General features: G+C 30.9%; 1 protein-coding gene across 1 annotated transcript in view; it reads left to right on the top strand.

The window, feature by feature from the left end:
* Nucleotides 1-609: 609 nt before the first annotated feature.
* LOC139481721 (sodium-coupled monocarboxylate transporter 1-like) overlaps nucleotides 610-21,862 on the top strand; it is a 45,978-nt gene continuing 24,725 nt past the window's right edge. The window contains exons 1-7 of the mRNA XM_071265209.1: nucleotides 610-1,018; nucleotides 5,812-5,880; nucleotides 8,326-8,377; nucleotides 10,483-10,550; nucleotides 11,287-11,367; nucleotides 15,273-15,346; nucleotides 16,322-16,462. Coding sequence (XP_071121310.1) covers nucleotides 671-1,018; nucleotides 5,812-5,880; nucleotides 8,326-8,377; nucleotides 10,483-10,550; nucleotides 11,287-11,367; nucleotides 15,273-15,346; nucleotides 16,322-16,462 — 833 coding nt within the window. The 5' untranslated portion in view covers nucleotides 610-670. The remainder of the gene's footprint in view (nucleotides 1,019-5,811; nucleotides 5,881-8,325; nucleotides 8,378-10,482; nucleotides 10,551-11,286; nucleotides 11,368-15,272; nucleotides 15,347-16,321; nucleotides 16,463-21,862) is intronic.

Here is a 21,862-nt window from a genome sequence, read left to right as displayed (position 1 = left end):
AAAACAACTGTTTTAATCAATACAGATAAACGACAGGTCGAAAGCTTTTAAGATAGATAAAAATGAAAGCTAGAAATGATCAAATGCCCCCCCCCCCCCCCCCCCCCCCCCATCCTACTGCAAACAAAACAACAAACATTGTTAATTCGTCTTTGACATCAATCTCTTAAAATGCATTTTCTAGATTTGAAATAAAACTGCATACCATCTTGTTATTTTTTTGTTCATACAAATATAGCAGTTATTGACAATTTATATCCTACCAAAGCTTACCCCCCCCCCCCCCCCCCTAAAAAATAAAGTTGAGAAAGTAATATACGAAAAACCAGTCTCCGACATCAAACTCTTTGAAAGTATTACTCAACAATACATCCACCTCTTTAACACACAAGAACAAATATTGTTAACCAATTTAACATTATATCATAGTGATTTATATATAAATATATTTGTATACCAAAGTGATTAACTAATTTAACTTTCAGTATATACAAACACCATACCTGTATCACAGTGAATATCACACTACTAGGTAAATTTACTGTACGCTTTATATACTTAAGACATGAGGTTATCTTAAATTGTTGTACTGCTAGATTGACAAAACTTTTTAAAACTTGATTATGTTTTCCCTCATTTAAAAGATTCGTAAAATATATTTATTTTCAAAATGACGACATCAGACTTGCATAATTTCCATGCAGCTGACTATGCAGTTTTTGGCGGCATGTTGCTTGTTTCGATGGGAATTGGGATTTACCATGCATGTGCAGGAGGAAAACAAAAAAGTACAAAAGAATTTCTAATGGCCAATCAAAGTATGAGATCACTACCTGTTGCCCTGTCTGTGCTGGCAAGTTTCTTTTCGGCATCAACTCTACTTGGAACACCAGCTGAAATCTACGAGTATGGTACCCAGTACTGGATTTCTGTGTTCGGAGCTATGTTAGCTCCTGTGACTGGAGCACTTCTATTTGGACCTATGTTTTTTAAGTTGAAAGTTGTTAGTGTTTTTCAAGTAAGTTTGCGCTATAATATTTTATTAAAGAAATATGAAACTTATATCATTTACATTTGACTGGGATACATTTGTACATGGAAAATGTTAAATTACGAACAAAATACGTTATCACATCACTGCCACTCTCAAGTCTACCAATAAAGTATGTTCAGCAATATAATACCATCCTCAAAAGATCTTTGCTGCATTAAAGCATGTCACCTGATTTTTGTTTGTTTACATGCTCTAATTCCTTATTTTTAAACGGAGGTTTAATTTTTTACTTTTTGAATTAAGTAGGAACTTTACCACATTTTGAGATATACGATCCTCAATGTTTAAAAGGTTAATCGTTAATGAGAAAAGTGACAAATTGAAGGCATGTACTTGCCTTATGGCGTTCTTCAACGTTCTGGTTGGTCCAGAAATCCCGTTATGAGGGTCGCTGTGACTGCGCCTGCGCAATCTTATTATTTTGTATTGATTATGGATTTCTCATGATATTACTGCTTCGTTTTAAGGATGTTTGCTGTTCAGTTTCAAAATAAATAACTTTCCATAAAACTAGTATATATTGATAGGGGATTAATATAGGAATCAAAAAAGCAAAACAAAATACAGGGGTCAATGTGCTTGTTTTCGAGATATTAGCCATTGGAATTTTGGCGGGAAAATGTTCTCTCTTGATCTTTCATAGCTTTATCATTGAATAGTTAAAGTTCTCAAAAACTATTTAAAAATAAAGAAGTTGCTTTCTTTAAAAAAAGAAATGCAATCGTAAACCCAAATGCTTGATTTTCATTATATATTAGATAACTGTTGAATAAAGATGTATTGTTTTACATTACTTTTGTTGTATAAGAATTGGGAACTGACATTGATTGTTTACTTTTTTTTAAATGTAATACCGGCTTCACACATCAACGTATAGCTCCGACGTACGTTGGTCGTGGTAAAAAAAATCATGCACGCTACAAATACGCTAGTAATTTTGGATGCATTCAACCTGTCAGTCATATCTGTATCATGTGCACAACGAACTTTAACGCGTGTATTGGGGTGCGAGAAGCGTACCTAAGCGTTTATCGGGCGTTCAGGTGACGTATGTTGGCGTTTGTCTGGCGTTTGTCTAACGTAGATGGAATGTACGCTACGAAGGAAAAAAGTCATGATGATTGAACGTATTTGAGACGTGTCCCGGTCGTATCTGGAACGATAATCCGTGCTTTCGGAGTGTCTGGGACGTTATGGTGTGTTTATTTTAAGTTAAGTCAAACGATTTTGAAGCGTATACAACGTTCCCTTAACGTGTCTCAAACTTATCTGTAGCGTTTTCAACGACCTTGTAGCGTGCATATACTTTGTGCGTGTAGTGTAAAGGTATACGCTTGACACACGCTTGAGCTGAATGAAAATTTTTATGCTCCATTTCATGAAGTTAAAGCGTTCACTAAAGCGTATACCTTTTCATTTCGACGTACTTCAAACTTATGCAACGCGCGTTTAACGCTTGCTTAGCGTTCCTCTGGCGAGCAATTAAGTTACGCATACGGACTTTGTTCATTTTCTGTTTTGACTGATTGTTTTACATTGTCATTTCGGGGCCTTTTAAGCCGACTATGCGGTATATGTGCTTTGCTCATTGTTGAAGGCCGTACTGTGACCCATAGTTTGTTATTTCTGTGTTATTTTGGTTTCTTGTAGATAGTTGTCTCATTGACATCATACCACATCTTCTTTTTTTTATATTTGATATCTTATCGCCGACCATGCTAAAATTGCATGCATGATTAATTTTAAGGGTATCAGTCGTAATTAAAGTGGCACATTTAATTTGTTGTGTCATTGCTTGAAGTATTTTTTAAGATTTATGATCGAAATTAAAGCGGCACTTTTAGGGTGCAATTGTTTCTAACTAAAGTTTTGAAAACGTTTTGAGGCGTTTGTTGTTATTTTCTAGCTGCTACAGAAGTAGAAACATCGTTTAATAATTCTTTTCTGACTCTATTTGAACTTTCAATAATTCATGTTCATGTTGTTGAAAAACATACTTTAAAGTTAGAAACAAATTAAATTTGCATGTATTGTATTAACAAACGAAAAACGACAAAACATTTGCATAGTCAAGTGTATTTTTTTTATATATTTTAGTTGTAGGTTTCCGTTTTATTTTATTTTTTTCATATTCAATATCTATTTAATTACATTTTTAATAACCAATAATCACAAACAATAACTGTAATTTAATCATATGCAAGAAAGACTTCCCTTTAATTTCAGTATAAAAAAATAAATAGCTTTCTTTTTACATCATGAACATCTTCCCTAAACTTAAAATCTAAAATAAAATGCTACTTATACTTTTTTAAAGATTTTATTTTTAATTATTCTCGTTCAGAATATAAATCGCATTGTTTACACGAAATCTTATCTCATATCTAAACACAGCTGGTTTCAACGTTTGACTCTAATTAAAATATTACGCATGTAGGTTAATATTAGCAGCTTGTAATCGTGTGCAAGGAAATATTATATCATAATAAATTTCAGATCATACGTAAAATATCTCTATAGCAACTTAAGATGCTAATGCTTATTCAACAGATTAGTAAGCTATTGCGCATGTATTTGAAAGGTGGTCATAGAAGCTATTGCGCATGTATTTGAAAGGTGGTCATAGAAAGAACAGAAGTGTTCCGAATAACATCCGGTGTTCCGAAAGACTACAGATATCGTCCAATATATACTGCGTAAACCCTCAGGGGTTTACGCAATACGATTTAATGTCCAATAAAAAGTTTTATCATGCAATACACTTAATTTCCATATCTAAGCTCAGAAGGTCATAAGCGAAGAGTGAAAATAGAAGTCGGAAATGCAATGTACCAATTGACTAGACTTTTTTTTTTAAAATACTGCATACCATCTTATATCAATCTAATGTCAATCGTCTGCAGATCTTTTTGATGACACGAAAATATTAATGATTAAGAAAACTAAGTAAGTTCCATATTAATCATTGTAAAAAAAATAAGTTCTCGGTTAAGTACTTGAATACACGCACTTTGTGATCTCATATATTATAACCATTGCATATACTGACGTTATCATAAACTGTCTTGTAAACAGAGAGAAAAAATGGAATAAATATGGTATAAAAATAAATGCTATACAAAATGTGTAAGGAGTGTGTCGCCTACGATTGCTGCTTTCAGTGTAAAAGTGAATTGTTGACTTAAAATTTAAGCGAGTCTATTTATCAGTAAGATCAAGGACGTCTAATATACGTCCTTGGTAAGATACAGATTTTTAAAAATATTCAAACTCTTTCTTCAGATGGTATTTCTTTGTCTTAAAGATAACTTTTGTGCAAGTTTCATAACAATGCATGGAAGTTTACAAACTTATAATGCCCAAAAATGTAATCCCAGACTGCATACCACTGTAAAAAAAAACTAATTAATGACGGTCCATTTATCAGAAAAATTACTGTAAATGAAAATATATTTTCAAAACTTTTTATTAGACATCAACTCTTAATCATCAAAACGTTTGTGCTAAAGTTGCATAAGATTCTATGAAGGTTTTACGAAGTATTTGATGTGTTACAAACTTTAAGTAGCAACATTCCAGCAGCATCTGCATACGGGGTATATATCTCCCAATTGATACGATATTCCCGTGCTTGCATTTCCTATCATGATTTTCTTGATAGAGGGTTACTGCCCACAAGGAAGCTATTAAACCAAGAGTTCCAAATGGTGAAGTTGAAATCATCCCTTCGTAAATTTTACGGACGCCATCACGAGTTGGTTGACCGTTATGGAATAACCGTTTCACAAATGATATCGGATATGTTCCTTACGTCGTAACTACAATCCCCTTCCCTTTCATGAATGCGACCTACCGAATTAGACTAGTTACCGGATTTGTAATCACATAAGCAACACGACGGGTGCCACATGTGGAGCAGGATCTGCTTACCCTTCCGGAGCACCTGGGATCACCCCTAGTTTTTGGTGGGGTTCGTGTTGTTTATTCTTTAGTTTTCTATGTTGTGTCATGTGTGCTATTGTTTTTCTGTTTGTCTTTTTCATTTTTAGCCATGGCGTTGTCAGTTTGTTTTAGATTTATGAGTTTGACTAACCCTTTGGTATCTTTCGTCCCTCTTTTAACCCCGGGTTGTATCTTCTTGTTAATTGTGAAATATACTAAGTTCATTAATCATTATAATACGAAAAATTGAAAATAATTATATTCAAAATTTTGCTCTGGATACTATATTTTAGACATTTCCAGACTTCTGTCCAAATTTAATAAAAGTTCCATGAAGTTTTGACAAAGGTATAAATGAAGAAAAAAGTTTAACCTCAGACTGAATCTGAATGACAACTATAAAAATAAACTTCATGTTGTAAGCGAATTTATCAGTAAAATACAAAAATATGAAAGTAAATATTTTCAAAATTAGCTCTGGATAATGTACTTTGGTCATATACAAGTTTCTGTCTCAACTTCATAAAATTCCATGAAGATTTGACAAAGTTAGTGATGTCTAAAAAAAAAAATTTTTTAACCACAGACTCAACTGAATTGTTGATTTCAACAATAAAACCATTCATTTGTATCCTCTCTGTCTATGCATTGCAAGAACGTTTCATGGACAGTTTATTTTACATGTCATAGATTACATTTTAATAGAGTTTATTTTATACAAAGAGAAAAGTATATCTCTTTCCATTTCTATGTGGCCTGTATTTTAGAAAGCGTAGCATGACATTTTACCCATTTATCTCATTTATCTATTTCAGTATTTGGAAGAAAGATTTAAGTCCAAATCTGTACGTTTATTTGGTGCCTTGATTTTCCTTGTTAGAACTGTAAGTATACTTTTAAAATGTATGTCCCAAGTAGGAGCCTCTAGCCTTTGTTAGTCTTGTATGATTTTTTTATTTTAGTTTCTTGTATATAAATCGGAATTTAGTATGACTTCCATTATCACTGAACTAGTATACATATTTTTTAGGGGCCAGCTGAAGGACGCCTCCGGGTGCGGGAGTTTCTCGCTACATTGAAGACCCATTGGTGGCCTTTGGCTGTTGTCTGCTCTATAGTCGGGTTGTTGTCGCTTTGACACATTCCCCATTTCCATTCTCAATTTAATTTGACATGTAGTTAACAAATAGTAAAAGAAATTCGTGATACTGACAAACAATGTCGCTATATATACCTACACGTAATGTTTCGAAATTCATCACTTTCTTTGGACGTCGGATATTTTTCGTGTAAAAATAAGCTTCTCTTTTTTATTGCTTTTTGATCGTTTTGTCAAAGTTCTTCGGAAATTGTCATCCACATCTATTCGATAAAACGAATTAGCTTTTTCTACTGTAAGGGTTCGAAGTTGATAGGTTTTGTAAATATTATGTGCTGTGATTTGCTTACGGTCCTTTAAATTCCACAAAAGCTTAAATTTCTTGAAAACGTCGACACCAAACTACATGGAGTATGGCAAATTTGGGCAATATTGTATCATATTATTAATTTGTATATTTTAACAAATTTGATTCGTTTAGGGATAGTCACATGTTAAACTATATTTTCGAAGGTAGAGAGAAAACGGCGGATAGCAAAAAGTATATTGCACTGCAAAAAGCATATTGCTCGGTGAGACAGTTTTTTTTTATAATTTGCCAAAATGAAGAGTTTACTATGCTCTTTTCAAAAATTTAATAAAAAGTTTGGGTCACCGTGCTATTTTTCAAGCTATGAGTCGTTCAAAATTGTCAAAGTTTGGTTAGGTTGTTCATGAAAAAACACATTAGTGTGCATAAAAAAATGCTATGAGATAAAATTTTGAAAGAAATTGTGAGAAGAAAGGTTGCATAATATGTTTAAGAAAATAAAAAGAAAACATGGTGTCACCGAACTTGTTTTCTTGCTATAAGTAAAATAAAAAAAACAATCCGTATTAGCCCAGTATAAATTTTGTACTAAACGAGTTATCTCCCCTTAAATGGCTCATTTTGAAAAAAAAATGATTTTAAAACCCAAAAAGTTGATATTTGTTAAAATATTTTGAATAATACGATTAATTAACAAGTTTTCTTTAAATAGAAAAAAAACAGTCTAACAATTGAATTGCAAATATGTCTACAAATTTGCAGATTTACGCAAATAACTAGACCGATTTTGTACTGTGATTGTACAATCCAAGATGGCGGTATACCATGAATCTACCTTAACGTTTTGAAACAGATGATATCTGTGATCGATTATTTGACGGAAAAATCTTCAAATACATAAGATGAGAAACAAACAATAAAAAAGCAATTGAAATAACAACTAATATTTTGTATTGTTAAGGAGACAATATGATATCTATAATTCCAACAAAATCAAATGACGATTTTGATACAAATATGGTCGGAAATTAATAATATAACAAATATAGCCTTTGTATGAGGTCAATACAGGATACATCGACCTCATACAAAGGCTATATTTGTATAATCACAAATATGGATAAAATATGTAGATGAAACGCGAGTCACGAGTTTTAAATTATATATGTGGGATTATTTTTGTTTACAGCACTAGACCAATTCCATTCTTGATAAACATTTCTCCCCGAGGATAGAAGTCATATCCTAATAAGAAATTAAAAAAAATATCTCTCGAGTGCCGAAACATCGATAATATTTTGATTTAGACTAAAGATCTGAAATCAAATGTTTTATATGTTTGATGATCATATTTTGCTTTAATACGAAAACATAATACATAAGATTAAAAATCTAAAGTTTAACAACCTTTATGTTAAAGGTATCCTTGAATAAGATATTGATAACATTACATGACAGTACAAATGTACTTTTATACCCTGAAAACACAAAGTTAATTATATAAAACTGTCAACCACCGCAATACATTTTTTACCCAGTGTTATAAAGCATTTGCAATCTTATTGAATAATACAGTTTTCAGGGGAAATCATTTGACCCATCCTGTAATGTCTAAATTCATTCATCATCATTCGGCAATCCTCGGTAGAATCCGCTACTCTCCTTCTGAGGGTACGGAATCGGCCTAGTTGAGACGAATGGTTGAACCATCAGCACACATTTTCTTTCTTTCTCAGTCATGTGTGAAACACATTGGAGAAGTTTAGATCGTTAAAAAACCAAAATGGAAAATAGGTATATTGAACATTAATACAAATATAAAAAAATATTTCAATTGTCTTATACATGAGTGCCAAAATGTTTTCTTATGTATTGTCAATCAAATGACATAACGGAAATACGTATTGTTTATCATTGCAGATTATTGGTATGGGCATTGTTCTTTACGGTCCATCAACAGCATTAAGTGCTGGTAAGTTTTATTTAAAGAGGAACAGGTCTAAATTACCAAAGCTAGAATCATATGAGGGTACCCTGATCTAAGTAATCAGTACTTTGGTACTGACATGATTGTAACAAACTTTCGAAATCTTGCCGTTTATAAATTTTGAATCTGTAAAGAAAATATGGTTTGATTCACTTAGACAGAGTTGACCTTAGATATATTTTGCTTCTTTTTTGTGATTCAGTTCTTTGGTGATTTCTCTTATCTTTGCCTTCAAATATTCGGCTTTGCGTTCCAGATGGGGGTAAATCCCGAAAAGCGCTTTAAATGCATGACATTCACATATGAGATGATTTAAGCTTTCCAATTGGGAACTTTCCATTATTAAGTTACAAAATTCGAACAGCACCTGCATGCGATATTCCCTTGCTTGCATTTTCTATCATGATTTTCTTGATAGAGGGTTGCTGCTCACATGCAACGAAGCTATTAAACCAAGAGTTCCAAATGGTGAAGTTGAAATCATCCTTTCCTACATTTTACGGGCGCCATTACGAGTTGGTTGACCGTTATGGAATAACCGTTTCTCAAATGATATCAAATATGTTCCTTACCTCATAACTACAATCCCCTTCCCTTTCATGAATGTGACCTACCGAATTAGACTATTTACTGGATTTGTTTTAATATGAGCAACACTATGGGTGTCACATGTGGAGCAGGATCTGCCTACCCCTCTGGAGCACCTGATATCACCCCTTGTTTTTTGTGGGGTTCGTGTTACATATTCTTTAGTTTTCTATGTTGTGTCATGAATACTATTGTTTTTTCTGTTTGTCTTTTTCATTTTCATCCATGGCGTTGTCAGTTTATTTTCGATTTATGAGTTTGACCTATCCTTTGGTATTTTTCGTCCCTCTTTTACAACTTGTTCTTTCAATTTTTATGCAACAAAAGTAAAAATGTTGAGACTGACAATTCAAAATTAATATGAATATTACAAACTGTGATATGTTTGAAGTTACTCAAACTCACACAAAATTATGTGCCTGCAAAGACGCTCTGGATCAACATTTGATCTTGGTAGAACATTTGTTAAATAATCATCAGAACATTTGATCTTGGAAGAGCATTTGTTAAATAATCATCAGAGCATTTGATCTTGGTTAAATAATCATCAGAGCATTTGATCTTAGTAGAACATTTGTTAAATAATCATCAGAGCATTTGATCTTAGTAGAACATTTGTTAAATAATCATCAGAGCATTTGATCTTGGTTTAATAATCATCAGATGATTAAATAATCATCAGAGCATTTGATCTTTGTAGAACATTTGTTAAATAATCATCAGAGCGTTTGATCTTTGTAGAACATTTGTTAAATAATCATCAGAGCATTTGATCTTAGTAAAACATTTGTTAAATAATCATCAGAGCATTTGATCTCAGTAGAACATTTTTTAAATAATCATCAGAGCATTTGATCTTGGTTAAATAATCATCAGATTATTAAATAATCTTCAGAGCATTTGATCTTGGTTAAATAATCATCAGATGATTAAATAATTATCAGAGCATTTGATCTTGGTTAAATAATCATCAGATGATTAAATAATCATCAGAGCATTTGATCTTGGTTAAATAATCATCAGACGATTATATAATTATCAGAGCATTTGATCTTGGTAGAACATTTGTTAAATAATCATCAGAGCATTTGATCTTGGTAGAACATTTGTTAAATAATCATCAGAGCATTTTATCTTGGTAGAACATTTGTTAAATAATATTACAAACTGTGAAAAGTTACCAAGCTTAAATCTAAAGTACAGCATAGGCAAAAAGGTCAATGGAATATTCATTTCAGTATCACCCATTCAAGAAAGGCAGTAGATCTTTTCTTTTCGCTGAAAATGATGCTGTAAAATTTACCAATTTGAGACAACAACCCGACCATAGAGCAGACAACAGCCGAAGGCCACCAATGGGTCTTCAATGCAGCAAGAAACTCCCACACCCGGAGGAGTCCTTCAAATAACCAAACACGATTACTTTAAATTTGTGCCGTCAAATATAAGATTTACATCACATAAATATTAAGAACTAATGATGTTATATAAACAAATTTCAGTGACAACGTTTCCAGAATGGGCAGTTATTTTAGTTGTTGGTGGTGTGTGCACATTTTACACTACCATTGTAAGTACATAAAAGATATGATAACTCAAATGATATGCTGAAAGGTGTAGGTGAGAATCGTCAATGCTTTGCAGTGTACATTTAACGTGAGATAACAAATTTCCGAATTCCAATTTTCAATGAATTTATTAGTATGTTTGCACTTACCTCATAGTTGAAATTCTGTCTTTCTGGTTTTTTTTTTGGTTTTTTCCCCCCTCTTTTAGTTGGCGTGTTTCTCTGGGTTTTAGTGTGTCACCCGGATCTACTTTTGCTTAATCGAACTATCGAACAGCGGTATATTATTTTTGCCTTTATTTAATAGGTGCTATACAGTGTATATTAAGATATACACAAGAGAGCGTTAGTGCGATTGACATTTATTTTACTAAAAAACATCATAATATTGTGGCTAATGCAAAATAATAGCTTTCAAACAATTAGTCTTTACTGTAAATAAAAGGTGTTATGAGAGAGTTGAGAGCAGGGACATGCATATCATAATTTGAAAATCAACTGACAACGATATGGCTAAAAATGAAAAAAGGCAACCAGACAAACAATAGTACACAAAACACACCATAGACAACTAAAGACGAGTAACACGAAATACATAAAAAAAAGTTTTAAAACATACATATATATTTGTCAATTATTAATAAGTTGATATTTATACAATAAAGTGCAAATACTTATTGATTTTCTTGTAAAATGTTGTATGTGGTAAAACATGAATTTTTTTTAAAAATTATTTTAGGGTGGATTAAAGGCGGTAATTTGGACCGACGTATTTCAGACGTTGGTAATGTTGGCAGGAATGCTTGCAGTGATAATCAAGGTAATCCAAGTACTAAGTATAAAGCTTTAGAGGAATATACAAGACATATGATTTGTGATGAATTCAATTTTTCAAGTCAGGGAAATGGCCATTGTTATATTATAGTTCGTTTCTGTTTGTGTTACATTTTAATGTTGTGTTTCTGTTGTGTTGTAGCTCTCTTATATTTGATGCGTTTCCCTCAGTTTTAGTTTGTAACTCGGTTTTGTCTTTTTCTCTATCGATTTATGAATTTCGAACAGCGGTATACTACTGTTGCCTTTATTTATTCATTTCATATTATTATCACCCGTTAGTTGTACATCATGAAATGTAGTAATGGCAATGGTGTCGGTCTGTGTGTCCTCCAAATACACCCCAATTCTCATTTAGCTTTAAAAGCTGATCTCAGAGAAACCATACAAAATTTGAAAAATTGCACCTGTTTGTGCTATTTTTAGTAACACAAAATTCTATTTTTAACAAATGGGAAATCCGAAAATGTTTGAAATTTCATCGAAATCGCACAATTTTTTAACTAGAAAAAAATTATTATTCTGTCATTATATAATCAGTTTAGAGAAATACATACGAGAGGTATTTTCTAAGACTCGTAACTGATAAAATACGCTTTAAATTTTAAATTGTTTGGCTAGAAGGGATTATTATGTGATAAATTATTGATGTGTGATAGCTTTTGCTGGTGATTTTATTATAGGTTATATTTTGTACAGTCAAAGTTACAAGGGAATTGATGCGAAACAGGTGAAATTTAAAGGATGTTTTTAATATTTTGTTTGATATTTTCTTATTAAATAAAAATGTATAGTTGGTAGGATTATTTGTCCTCATTTCCTTTTGGCTATGCTATCTCGTTAATTTGCCTCGACATTTTTTTTAAATTACACTTTTTTTTACCATTATATTAAACCGATGCTCTGATACCATTTCTTAGAAAACTCTCTTAATTGGCACATTTGTTTACCATTATATGTAGTTGATGATGTTATATATATAGAGCCTCCTCATGAGGTTTTTTATTATTTCATTACTTCGCCGTTTTTAAAGCGATTATTTGATAACCAGATCAAATATTTGATGGTTTTTTTTATTATTATTTGATAATCTAGGACTGTATTTCTAATTATTTTATTATCATGTTTAAAAAAAAACTTAATCTATGAAGATAATTAATCCTTATGTGATTACATTGGCAGAACATTTGTGATTATAAGATTACTTGGACCTCATTATACACATTTCGATCCGAACATTTTTCCTGGAGTTAAGTGACATTGACGATTGTTTTTAGTATTCGGACAAAAACACCTTGTGAAGTCAATAGACTATTTTCACAATACCGACTTTTGACTCCGGTTTTTATTATTTTTCGACAGGTTCCCTACGACATCCTGGTACTTAGTTATTTAAGAGCAACGTAAAGTAGTAATTTCAAACATTTAATCGGTACAATTCTTGGGAAAAAATCCTGCTTTATACTTTTCACAAGACAAACTCATCGGAAATAGTAAAATTTCCCCTCAATCACACCGATTAAATGTTTGATGTTACTTCTACTGATGGTTATATGAAAATAGTATATTCAACTCATCTGAGATATAACCACTATTTTTGTTTTTGTCATATTTACAAGAGTTGTGGAACTGTAACACTATTTTTTTTAACTACATTGACAAATTAAGATGCATGATTTAATTCCTTAATTATACATTGGGGGAAATTTTGGTACGGCACACTTTCTTGTTTCAATATTTTAACAGTTTTACATTTGTCTTTCTGCGGCTTATGAATTTTTATAGTTGTCGTTAGATTTCTTTTCACTTTGCTATCATTGTTTACCTTCTTCAGTCATTCCCTTAGAGAATAAGATGCTTATTAATATTTATCAGTTATAAAAATTCCTCTTTGAAGTCTAGCCTGCATATAAGATTGTTGATACTTTAATCGTATTTATTTTAAGAATGTAAAGTAAAATAATTCTGACTCATGAATGACACTTATTAATTTTTATTCAGAGATTATTGAGAATTAAAAAAAATAATCTAGAAATAAAGAATTACGCATTACCACTGTGAATTGAATATACAGTTTAAATGAGACAACATACTAAAACATAAACAAACTTAAGAGAGCTTATACGATGGCCCAAAGCTCTGTGTTGAAGACCGTAGTTTGACCTATAGTTGTTTACTTTTATAAATTGTAACTTGGATGGAGATATGATACACTTGTTCTTAAGTGTGTATTTTTCTTTTGTTGATTGTAAATATTAGGAATATTGTTTATTAAAATTGTTTGATAAAATAATTAAATGATGACGAAAGTCATTGACGCCTCCTCGTATTCAAGCTAAATTTTATTGTGATTCTAAACAAAAAACGCACACTTTCAACAACTTTTAAACTCTAAAATTCTCATTGTAATCAATTTCTTAGTCAAAGTCATTAAACAAAATACTCAAACAGCTTTTGGGTTATATTTTCGCCAGGTTGAATCCACAAATATATATTTAAATGTCCTGTACCAAGTTAGGAATATGGCAGTTGTTATTTATTATTCCATTTCTATTCATGTTGGCGTTTGTTTTTATAGCAGTCAGTTTTTCTGTTTTATCTCCTCTTATAGTTGATTTGTTTCCCTCAGTTTTGGTTTTTGACCCTGATAGGTTTTAGTTTAATCGATTTTTAAACGATTTAACAATGGTATACTACTATTACCTTTATTTAAATTAAAACATCAGAAAGCTATACAACTGTCCCAGGTTAGGGGAGGGTTGGGATCCCGCTAACATGTTTAACTCCGCCACATTATTTATGCATGTGCCTCTCCCAAGTCAGAAGCCTATAATTCAGTGGTTGTCGTTTGTTTATGTGTTACATATTTGTTTTTCGATCATTATTTTTATATAAATAAGGTCGTTAGTTTTCTTGTTTGAATTGATTTGCATTGTCATATCGGGGCCTTTAATAGCTGACTATGCGGTATGGGCTTTGTTCATTGTTGAAGGCCGTACGGTGACCTATAGTTGTTAATGTATGTGTCGTTTTGGTCTCTTGGTGACAGTTGTCTCATTGGCAATCATACCACATCTTCTTTAAAAATGAATTTTATAAAGAAGACGTACCATATTTTATTTTATAGGTTTGTAAATACATTTTCCTTCGAGCAAACATTCGGTCAGTCAAAAATTGAACACACATCAAAATAATCGTAACCTGAAATTTGCTACCTGCAATAGTATTTAACATTAGTTCCTGCAATAATAATTAAACATTAGTTCCTGAAATTCACAAACAAGGATTCTGGTTTTTTTTTCTTTAAGTGGTTTGCTATCACGATTCGTGGTAAAATGAAGTTGCCAAAAAAAATGTGACAAATTCGAGAAATTCGAATTATTTAACAAAGGATGTACTATTGTTGCTTCGTAAATTATGTTACGTTGGAATTCCAATTTTGGTGGATTCCGTGTGAAGGTGAAGCACGAATTCATTAATCAAGTAATTACAAATTTACTTTTGGCTGGTATGCTGACTTTGAAAAAACTGCGTAATTGCAATTTTCCTTAGCCCACGAATATTGACACTACAATACTTATACATCAATTGCAGTTGAAATGTCTGGTGCTGTATTTACAATGTAATTGAACTAATAAAACAAAAATTTTAATTCCAAAAAGATATATTCCGGGAATTGTATCTAGCAGACATTTAACCGTCTTTTTATCTGTTGTTTTGTGACAGTTAGAAACGTTCATACACAACGCATTTCAATAATTCGTGACCTTAGCATTCTTTATCTTTCTTCTGCACACGAACAAATAAATTATCAATTAAAGCAGTAAATTGTTTATAAGTATGTTATGTAAGCAGATGGTGATTATGTAAATCAAATAAATAATTTTCTAGGGTGCCATCGAAGTTGGAGGCGGATATGAGTTATGGAATATTGCCGATAGAGGGAAAAGAATAGAGTTTTTTAGGTATAAATACAGCCTAAGAGAATTAATGATAATAAGTAACCTTTTTAGATTATTGAGCACTTTAAAAAGAAAATGCTTTATAGGTATCAGGTTGAAAAGGTCATCATTTGTATAACAAGCCTAAAGATAAAATTTCAAAATTTTGATTTTATTATTCAGCAAATTAACGTAGGTTTTATTCCCTAACATCAAATGTGTAAGTTTCAAAAAAAATTTCTTCCATCATAGTTTAGAAAGCAGATCTTTGATTTTACATACATACGGCAACATACGTCTTCGATATAAAAAGTGCGGGAGGTTGATTATTACTGATATACTTCCAAGTGATAGATCGTAGAAGAATTAGAAAAATATATAAAGTAGAAGAATTAGAAAAATATATAAAGTATAAAACTAAGTGAACGTATTCAGTCAAATGCGATCTCACATTCTTTCATCTATAATGTAATAATTAAATTCTTATCGATTCGTCGTCTTCTAGAGAAAGAAAAAAAAACCACTTTTTACATGTTTTAGAGGAAACAAATGCCTCAATAGGTTGTTTTCCAACGCAAGACTGAAACTTTTTAAATCTTAACTCTCTAGCATCGATATTGATATCTGCTTTAATAACATGTAGTAAATAAGCTCATTACAGATACGTGGATTACATTTTGTACCAAAAACTCATTTGTTGCGATATAGCCAAAATTTTAGAAAATGTATTATAACACTACCGTCAAAAATGTGATATACCGATTTTCTTCGAAGAATTCAACATCCAAACTTGAAAACAACTAGAGATATCTAAATTCAAAATTAAAAACAAATGTTTAATTAAACGGTTAATCAAATTTTAAGTATACATATATTCACAGGAGAATATGTCAACGATATACGTATATATTAACATAATTCAATTTATGCGGATTTCAGTTTAATAATACATTAATGCCGTATGTATTTTATTACCATATATTATAATGTTATTTTCAGATTTGATCTTGATCCACATGAAAGACATACCTTCTGGGCATTAACCATCGGTATTTACTTTGTTTGGCTAGCACCATATACTGTTGATCAACAAATGGTGCAAAGATTTTCTTCTGCACGATCATTAAAAGATGCAAAAACGTACGTATATTTTCTATCAGTTGATATCAAAATTTTCATTTTAATTTCTTGAGTATAGCTCAAATAGTTAAATAAATGCTTTCATAATGTGTTATCCGTACATGGATGACGGATGTCATGCAACATTAATGATCGTTGCACGAAAACTATCCTTGTAGCCCAGCCCAATAAAGTGACTTTATATAGTATTTTGATCCATTTTATGCACACGTACTTTTAACACTACATTTATTTTTCTTACTAAGATAATCCATTGACATTTAAATTCAAAATATAAACGATTTCATTATCAATTAATTTCTTTCCTAAAACAAGGACATAGACAATAATAGTGCATTGACTTGACATATCAACGATATAAGGATGAGACTTAGAAACGGGGAAATGCGAGGCTGTGCCGAGCATTTTCCCCGTTTCGGGCCGAATCCTTATATCGTTGATATGTCAAGTCAATGCACTTTTATTGTCTTTATACTGCAATCTAAAAAAAACATTTTCAATTGGTGTTTATTGTGTTAATGTTATTTTTTTTATTTAAATATAAGGAAAATCCCCCTTTAAAAAGGCCTCATATCACACAGACGGAGAAATATAAAACACGATGAAATGTACATCATTACCGCAATCAATGGTGAATGAATTCGTTGCAGACTAAAATATCAACAATAAACATAAAACATAATGATTTATAGGTTGCAAACAAAAAAAAATTAAAAAGTGAAATATGTTTTCCCGAATATTGCAAGAGAAACAAGTTTGAGTCGTTTTTAAACGCATCGTTGTTTACATTGAAAACAAGAACAGGTTGAAGAAGTCGTATGAATAATTAAACATAATTTCGACAATTTCTATTTAAATATTCATGAGGAAAAGTGATATCAGGTCAGTGACTGTATATGACATAGAATTATACGGTCAACGCATTTTGACTGCTCAAATTGAACGAGTGCAGTATAATAAAGAATAAATTATGGTACTGAATTATATATTTCATTATTTTATCAACTTAGACATTACTTTGTAGTGACATGAAACTTAAGAGATGTTTCAATTAACCAAAAAAAAAACTCATCATTGATAATATAAAAAAGGAAAAACACAAAAATACTGAACTCCGAGGAAAATTCAAAAAGGAAAGTCCCAAATCAAATGGCAAATTCAAAAGTTCAAACACATCAAACGAATGGATACAAACTGTTATATTTCTGACTTGATACAGTTTTTCTGTTTTTCTGGATGAATCTCCCTTTCTTGTTTGTAAACAAGCAAAGTACTGGCTATATGTTTTTATAGAGGGAGGAGTTTTGAACAAACCAGCATTAACGGTTGCCGTATCTAGGTCAAATACAGTATAGCCGTGTTTTTTTCGCGATTTAATTGAATGAGGTATACGAAACATTTTTGCGGATTCAAAATTTTAATCAACACCTTTGCATGTGCATTTTTAAATTGACTGAATTTATTTTTGCGACTTCGTTTTATCAGCGAAAATCAGCGAAAATTAACTCCCCACCAAAATTACACTGTACGGTATGTCAATTTAGAATTTTAACACATTACAGTCATATTAATTAGTCACAACATAGGCATCATTTAAGAGTTTGGAAGTGTTTTAAGTTAATGGAATATTTTACATGCATGACAATTTGATAACAATTTATCATTCTGTAGAAGATTATATACGCATGTGCAAACACGTTTTATTGGATTAAGAGCATTGGTTCATTCACAAAGCGAAAGAAGCACATCAAATTAGAATCAAATATATAATTATGTACATTGTACACGAAACGCGCGTGTTTTTGAGAAAAGAGTAAAGTAAGTGACTCTCGTACAAATAAGTCGAAAGAAAAAAGAAAAAAAGTACGAAGTTGAAGACCATTGAAACCAAAACATTTGAACTTAATTCGACTAAGTACATCTCACCTGGGAATTAGTATCCTCATTGTTTTATATAATTCAACACAAAAATCTATTACGATTGTATATTAGACACGCATTTTGTCTTCTCATCATGTAAAAAAAAATATTGAATGACGTTGAAATACCGATTTCGAAAATTGTCGCCAAATACGGCTGGAATCTAATTTGCCTTTGGGGAGAAACATAGACTTAAATGTTTCATTGAAACAATAACTTGTATTTTAAAAGAAGGTCTTGTTTATGTATATTTTAGGCTGAAGTTTGATAAAGTTTTTAACATGAGTCAACAAATATATGAACATTCAATAAATATATTTAACATAACTAACTAATATCCTATAACCACTGCACTCGCCAATATTTTATAATTTTCATCAGGTTCGTTTACACAAAACGATAACCAAAGATTACTACTGTAATTTTTTTTTGTTCTATTATTCTGTCAACCTAAAATATTATTCAGTATTTTAACAATAACATGAGAGTGTTTTTTATCGTTTATGTCCATGTTTCTCTAATTTTTTATTTAACTTCATAAACTATCATATTGGGCGGACAAGCCGATAATCACTAACTTAATAATTTCAACGTATATCTTTTTTGGAGAGAATTCTTTTTGTTGCATTTTCAGATTTGTCTTCTGTAGCAGTTCAAACAAATGACATTTGTTATCCATTCGTTTGAAGTGTTTGAACCATTTATTTTGCCATTTGATTAGGGACTTTCTGTTTTGAATAATCCTCAAAGTATTTTCTGTGACTTATGAATTTATTTGCCTCTCTTATTAGATATAAAGAAATGATTACACACGTTTACAATTTATTTTGTTTTTTTTAACGTTTTCATTTTCGTTTTTGCTAGTAATTTATATGGTTTAAATGATGTAATCTTATATCGTTAAATTACTAAAGGGAAATTATTTTTGCATGGCTTTATTTTCGATTTATTGTTTTGAACGCGCTCAGTCAGGTACAAAAAAAATACATTTACTGAAGCAAAAGTTCAAAGACAACGCTATATAAGTTTTAATTAGAACGGTTTGAAATACAAACTCAAATGTTATGTAATATTTTGAAAGAGCTATGGAAAATCGTGTTAAATTACTACAAAAGTTGACATAGCTTCCACACATTAAATGCCATCTTGTTTTCGTATAGTTAGTACTTGTCAAATGGGAATGCTAAGGATATGTTATTAATTTGCTATTTATGAAAGGGGATAAGGGTGTCTAGTACACAATTAATAGTCATATATGTGGAGGACACCAATCAGACAGTACATTGCTAATAAAAAGACAAATAAACCAAAAATAGTCCATGAACAACTACACAAAGTAAAATAAAGAAAAGATAACATATATACAAAATAAGATAAACGCATGTACTCTTGAAGGGGACGTAATGCCGGTTTCTTGAATTACTATGGTCGATGATTTACTCATTGCAAGATTACTAATAACTCTTTAGTAAGCCAAGTTCGGATACTTGACATCAAAGAAGCTGGGGGTACCCAAGTTAAACATTTATGTTTTCAACAAATTGATTTTATTTTGTTTTATATTATTTACAACTTTATCTCAAAATGTATATTAAAACATATTTTCTCTACAAGTGTTCTAAGATGGATGTTTTTTGTTTGTTTTTCTTTTCTTTTTTTCTTTTTTTTTTGGGGGGGGGGTTGTTATAGATTCCTTTCTTATTATTTTACAAAAGAAGCTATCATTTAAATTTGATTACGAATGTATTTGAATTCTATTTACATCCAGTGTGTGTTATCTAGTCATATCAAAAGTATTATAATCAAAGGTAGACATTTTTATGATAAATCACAATATTTAGTTTGGAATTTTAAGTAATTTATGATATAATATATCTAGATTTATATGAAATGTAGCGAATAAATACAAAAGTAAGAAAGTCTGGAATGATTACCAATAAAACAACTAGCTATAAAAGTGCAATGAAGTGAACATTTATAAATTAATTAACAATGAAATGTTTAACAATAGACAAATTTTGAAAAAGTAAAATCACTAAAACTCCGAGGAAAATCCAAAACGAAAGTCCCTTATTAAATGGCAAAATCAAATGATAAAACACATCAAACGAATGGACGTAAGATAATTGGTAACTTTAATTTCTAAAAAGTTTACTGTAGTTTATTTTGAAGCAGCAGAATAAACTAACTTCCTGTTTTCAATTATCCTTACTAAATTATATGTAAAGCGTTTTAAACTCGTGGTTGATACCAGGCTTCAACTTTGTACCACAGACGCGCTTAGAAGACAAACTATTTAAAAGGTTCGGTCAATTACAGCTCGGATAAAATATGACAGGGAAAGAAAATAATTAGCATTTCAAAAAAGTCAAACTCGTGTAAAAGATCAATTTATATTCAAGTTTATTGAACTCTGTTAGATAGTTATTTCATTGGCAGTCATGCCACATCCTCTTTTTATACTTAAATATTTTGATTAAATAATAATTCCATAATATATATAACAAAATTAAGAAAGTTTTCAAAGTTATTTTTGGGCGATGATTGTGCTATTGATAATTTGTATACAAGACAAACAAACAATATGTTTTGTAAATTGTGTGTTAAATAATGGAATTTACAATTGTTTACTTTAACTGTAATAATCATAAAAATGTATAACAGTACATACGATACCGCCTTTGATTTTCCAAATTAGAGACCATTTTAATACATTTTGTTTGAGGGATTGATATACCTACATCACACCTTCTCTTTTACTCATTACTCTAAGATATACGAGTTAAAATTGAGAAATTTGTAATTCTGATTTCATGTACGGGGGAATGCTTTTTATGGGTCCTTTTTGTTTTTTTCCAGCTATTCAATGTTTGTATTAGGTTTTTTAAATTTAAAATATTTTTGACTTTCTTAATTGTGCAATTGCTCATTTAGTGACGTAAAATTAATATTATATAATTGTTATCTTTATCAACTTACAATTTCTTTGACGCCAACCGTAGTTGAAAATTTTTCTTTCGATTCTCGATTATATTATAAAGTAAAATATGCAAAAATATTGCAAATCAAATGAACAAGAAGTCAAGTGATCAGCATGTTATGATCAATATGCTTATTGTTATATATGGGCTTTGCTCAATGTTGAAGGCCGTACGGTGACCTATATGTGTTTGTTTCTGTGTAATTTAATCTCTTGTGGAGAGTTGTTTCTTTGGTAATCATACCACATTTTCTTTGGTATATATAACTATAAAAAAAGTCTAAAATGTACCGCATTTCTTTGCTATAGTTTGCTTCTTTTAAATCACCCAGTGATATTATGTGTGTCCAATATCCCGGTAATTATTTCCTTAGAGTTGTGACTGTTGATTCACAGGTGTGCGATTACGCAATGCATTGCCCTACGTTCACCAGAAATTTGCCGGAGGATTATCTCTAGATAATTGATTTTACAACCAAACCAATTCAGAAATACTATTT

The sequence above is a fragment of the Mytilus edulis genome, chromosome 7 (assembly GCF_963676685.1).
Source record: "Mytilus edulis chromosome 7, xbMytEdul2.2, whole genome shotgun sequence".
NCBI lineage: Eukaryota > Metazoa > Mollusca > Bivalvia > Mytilida > Mytilidae > Mytilus > Mytilus edulis.
The sequence above is the reverse complement of the archived record's forward strand: the minus strand, read 5'-3'. Positions and strand labels throughout refer to the sequence as shown.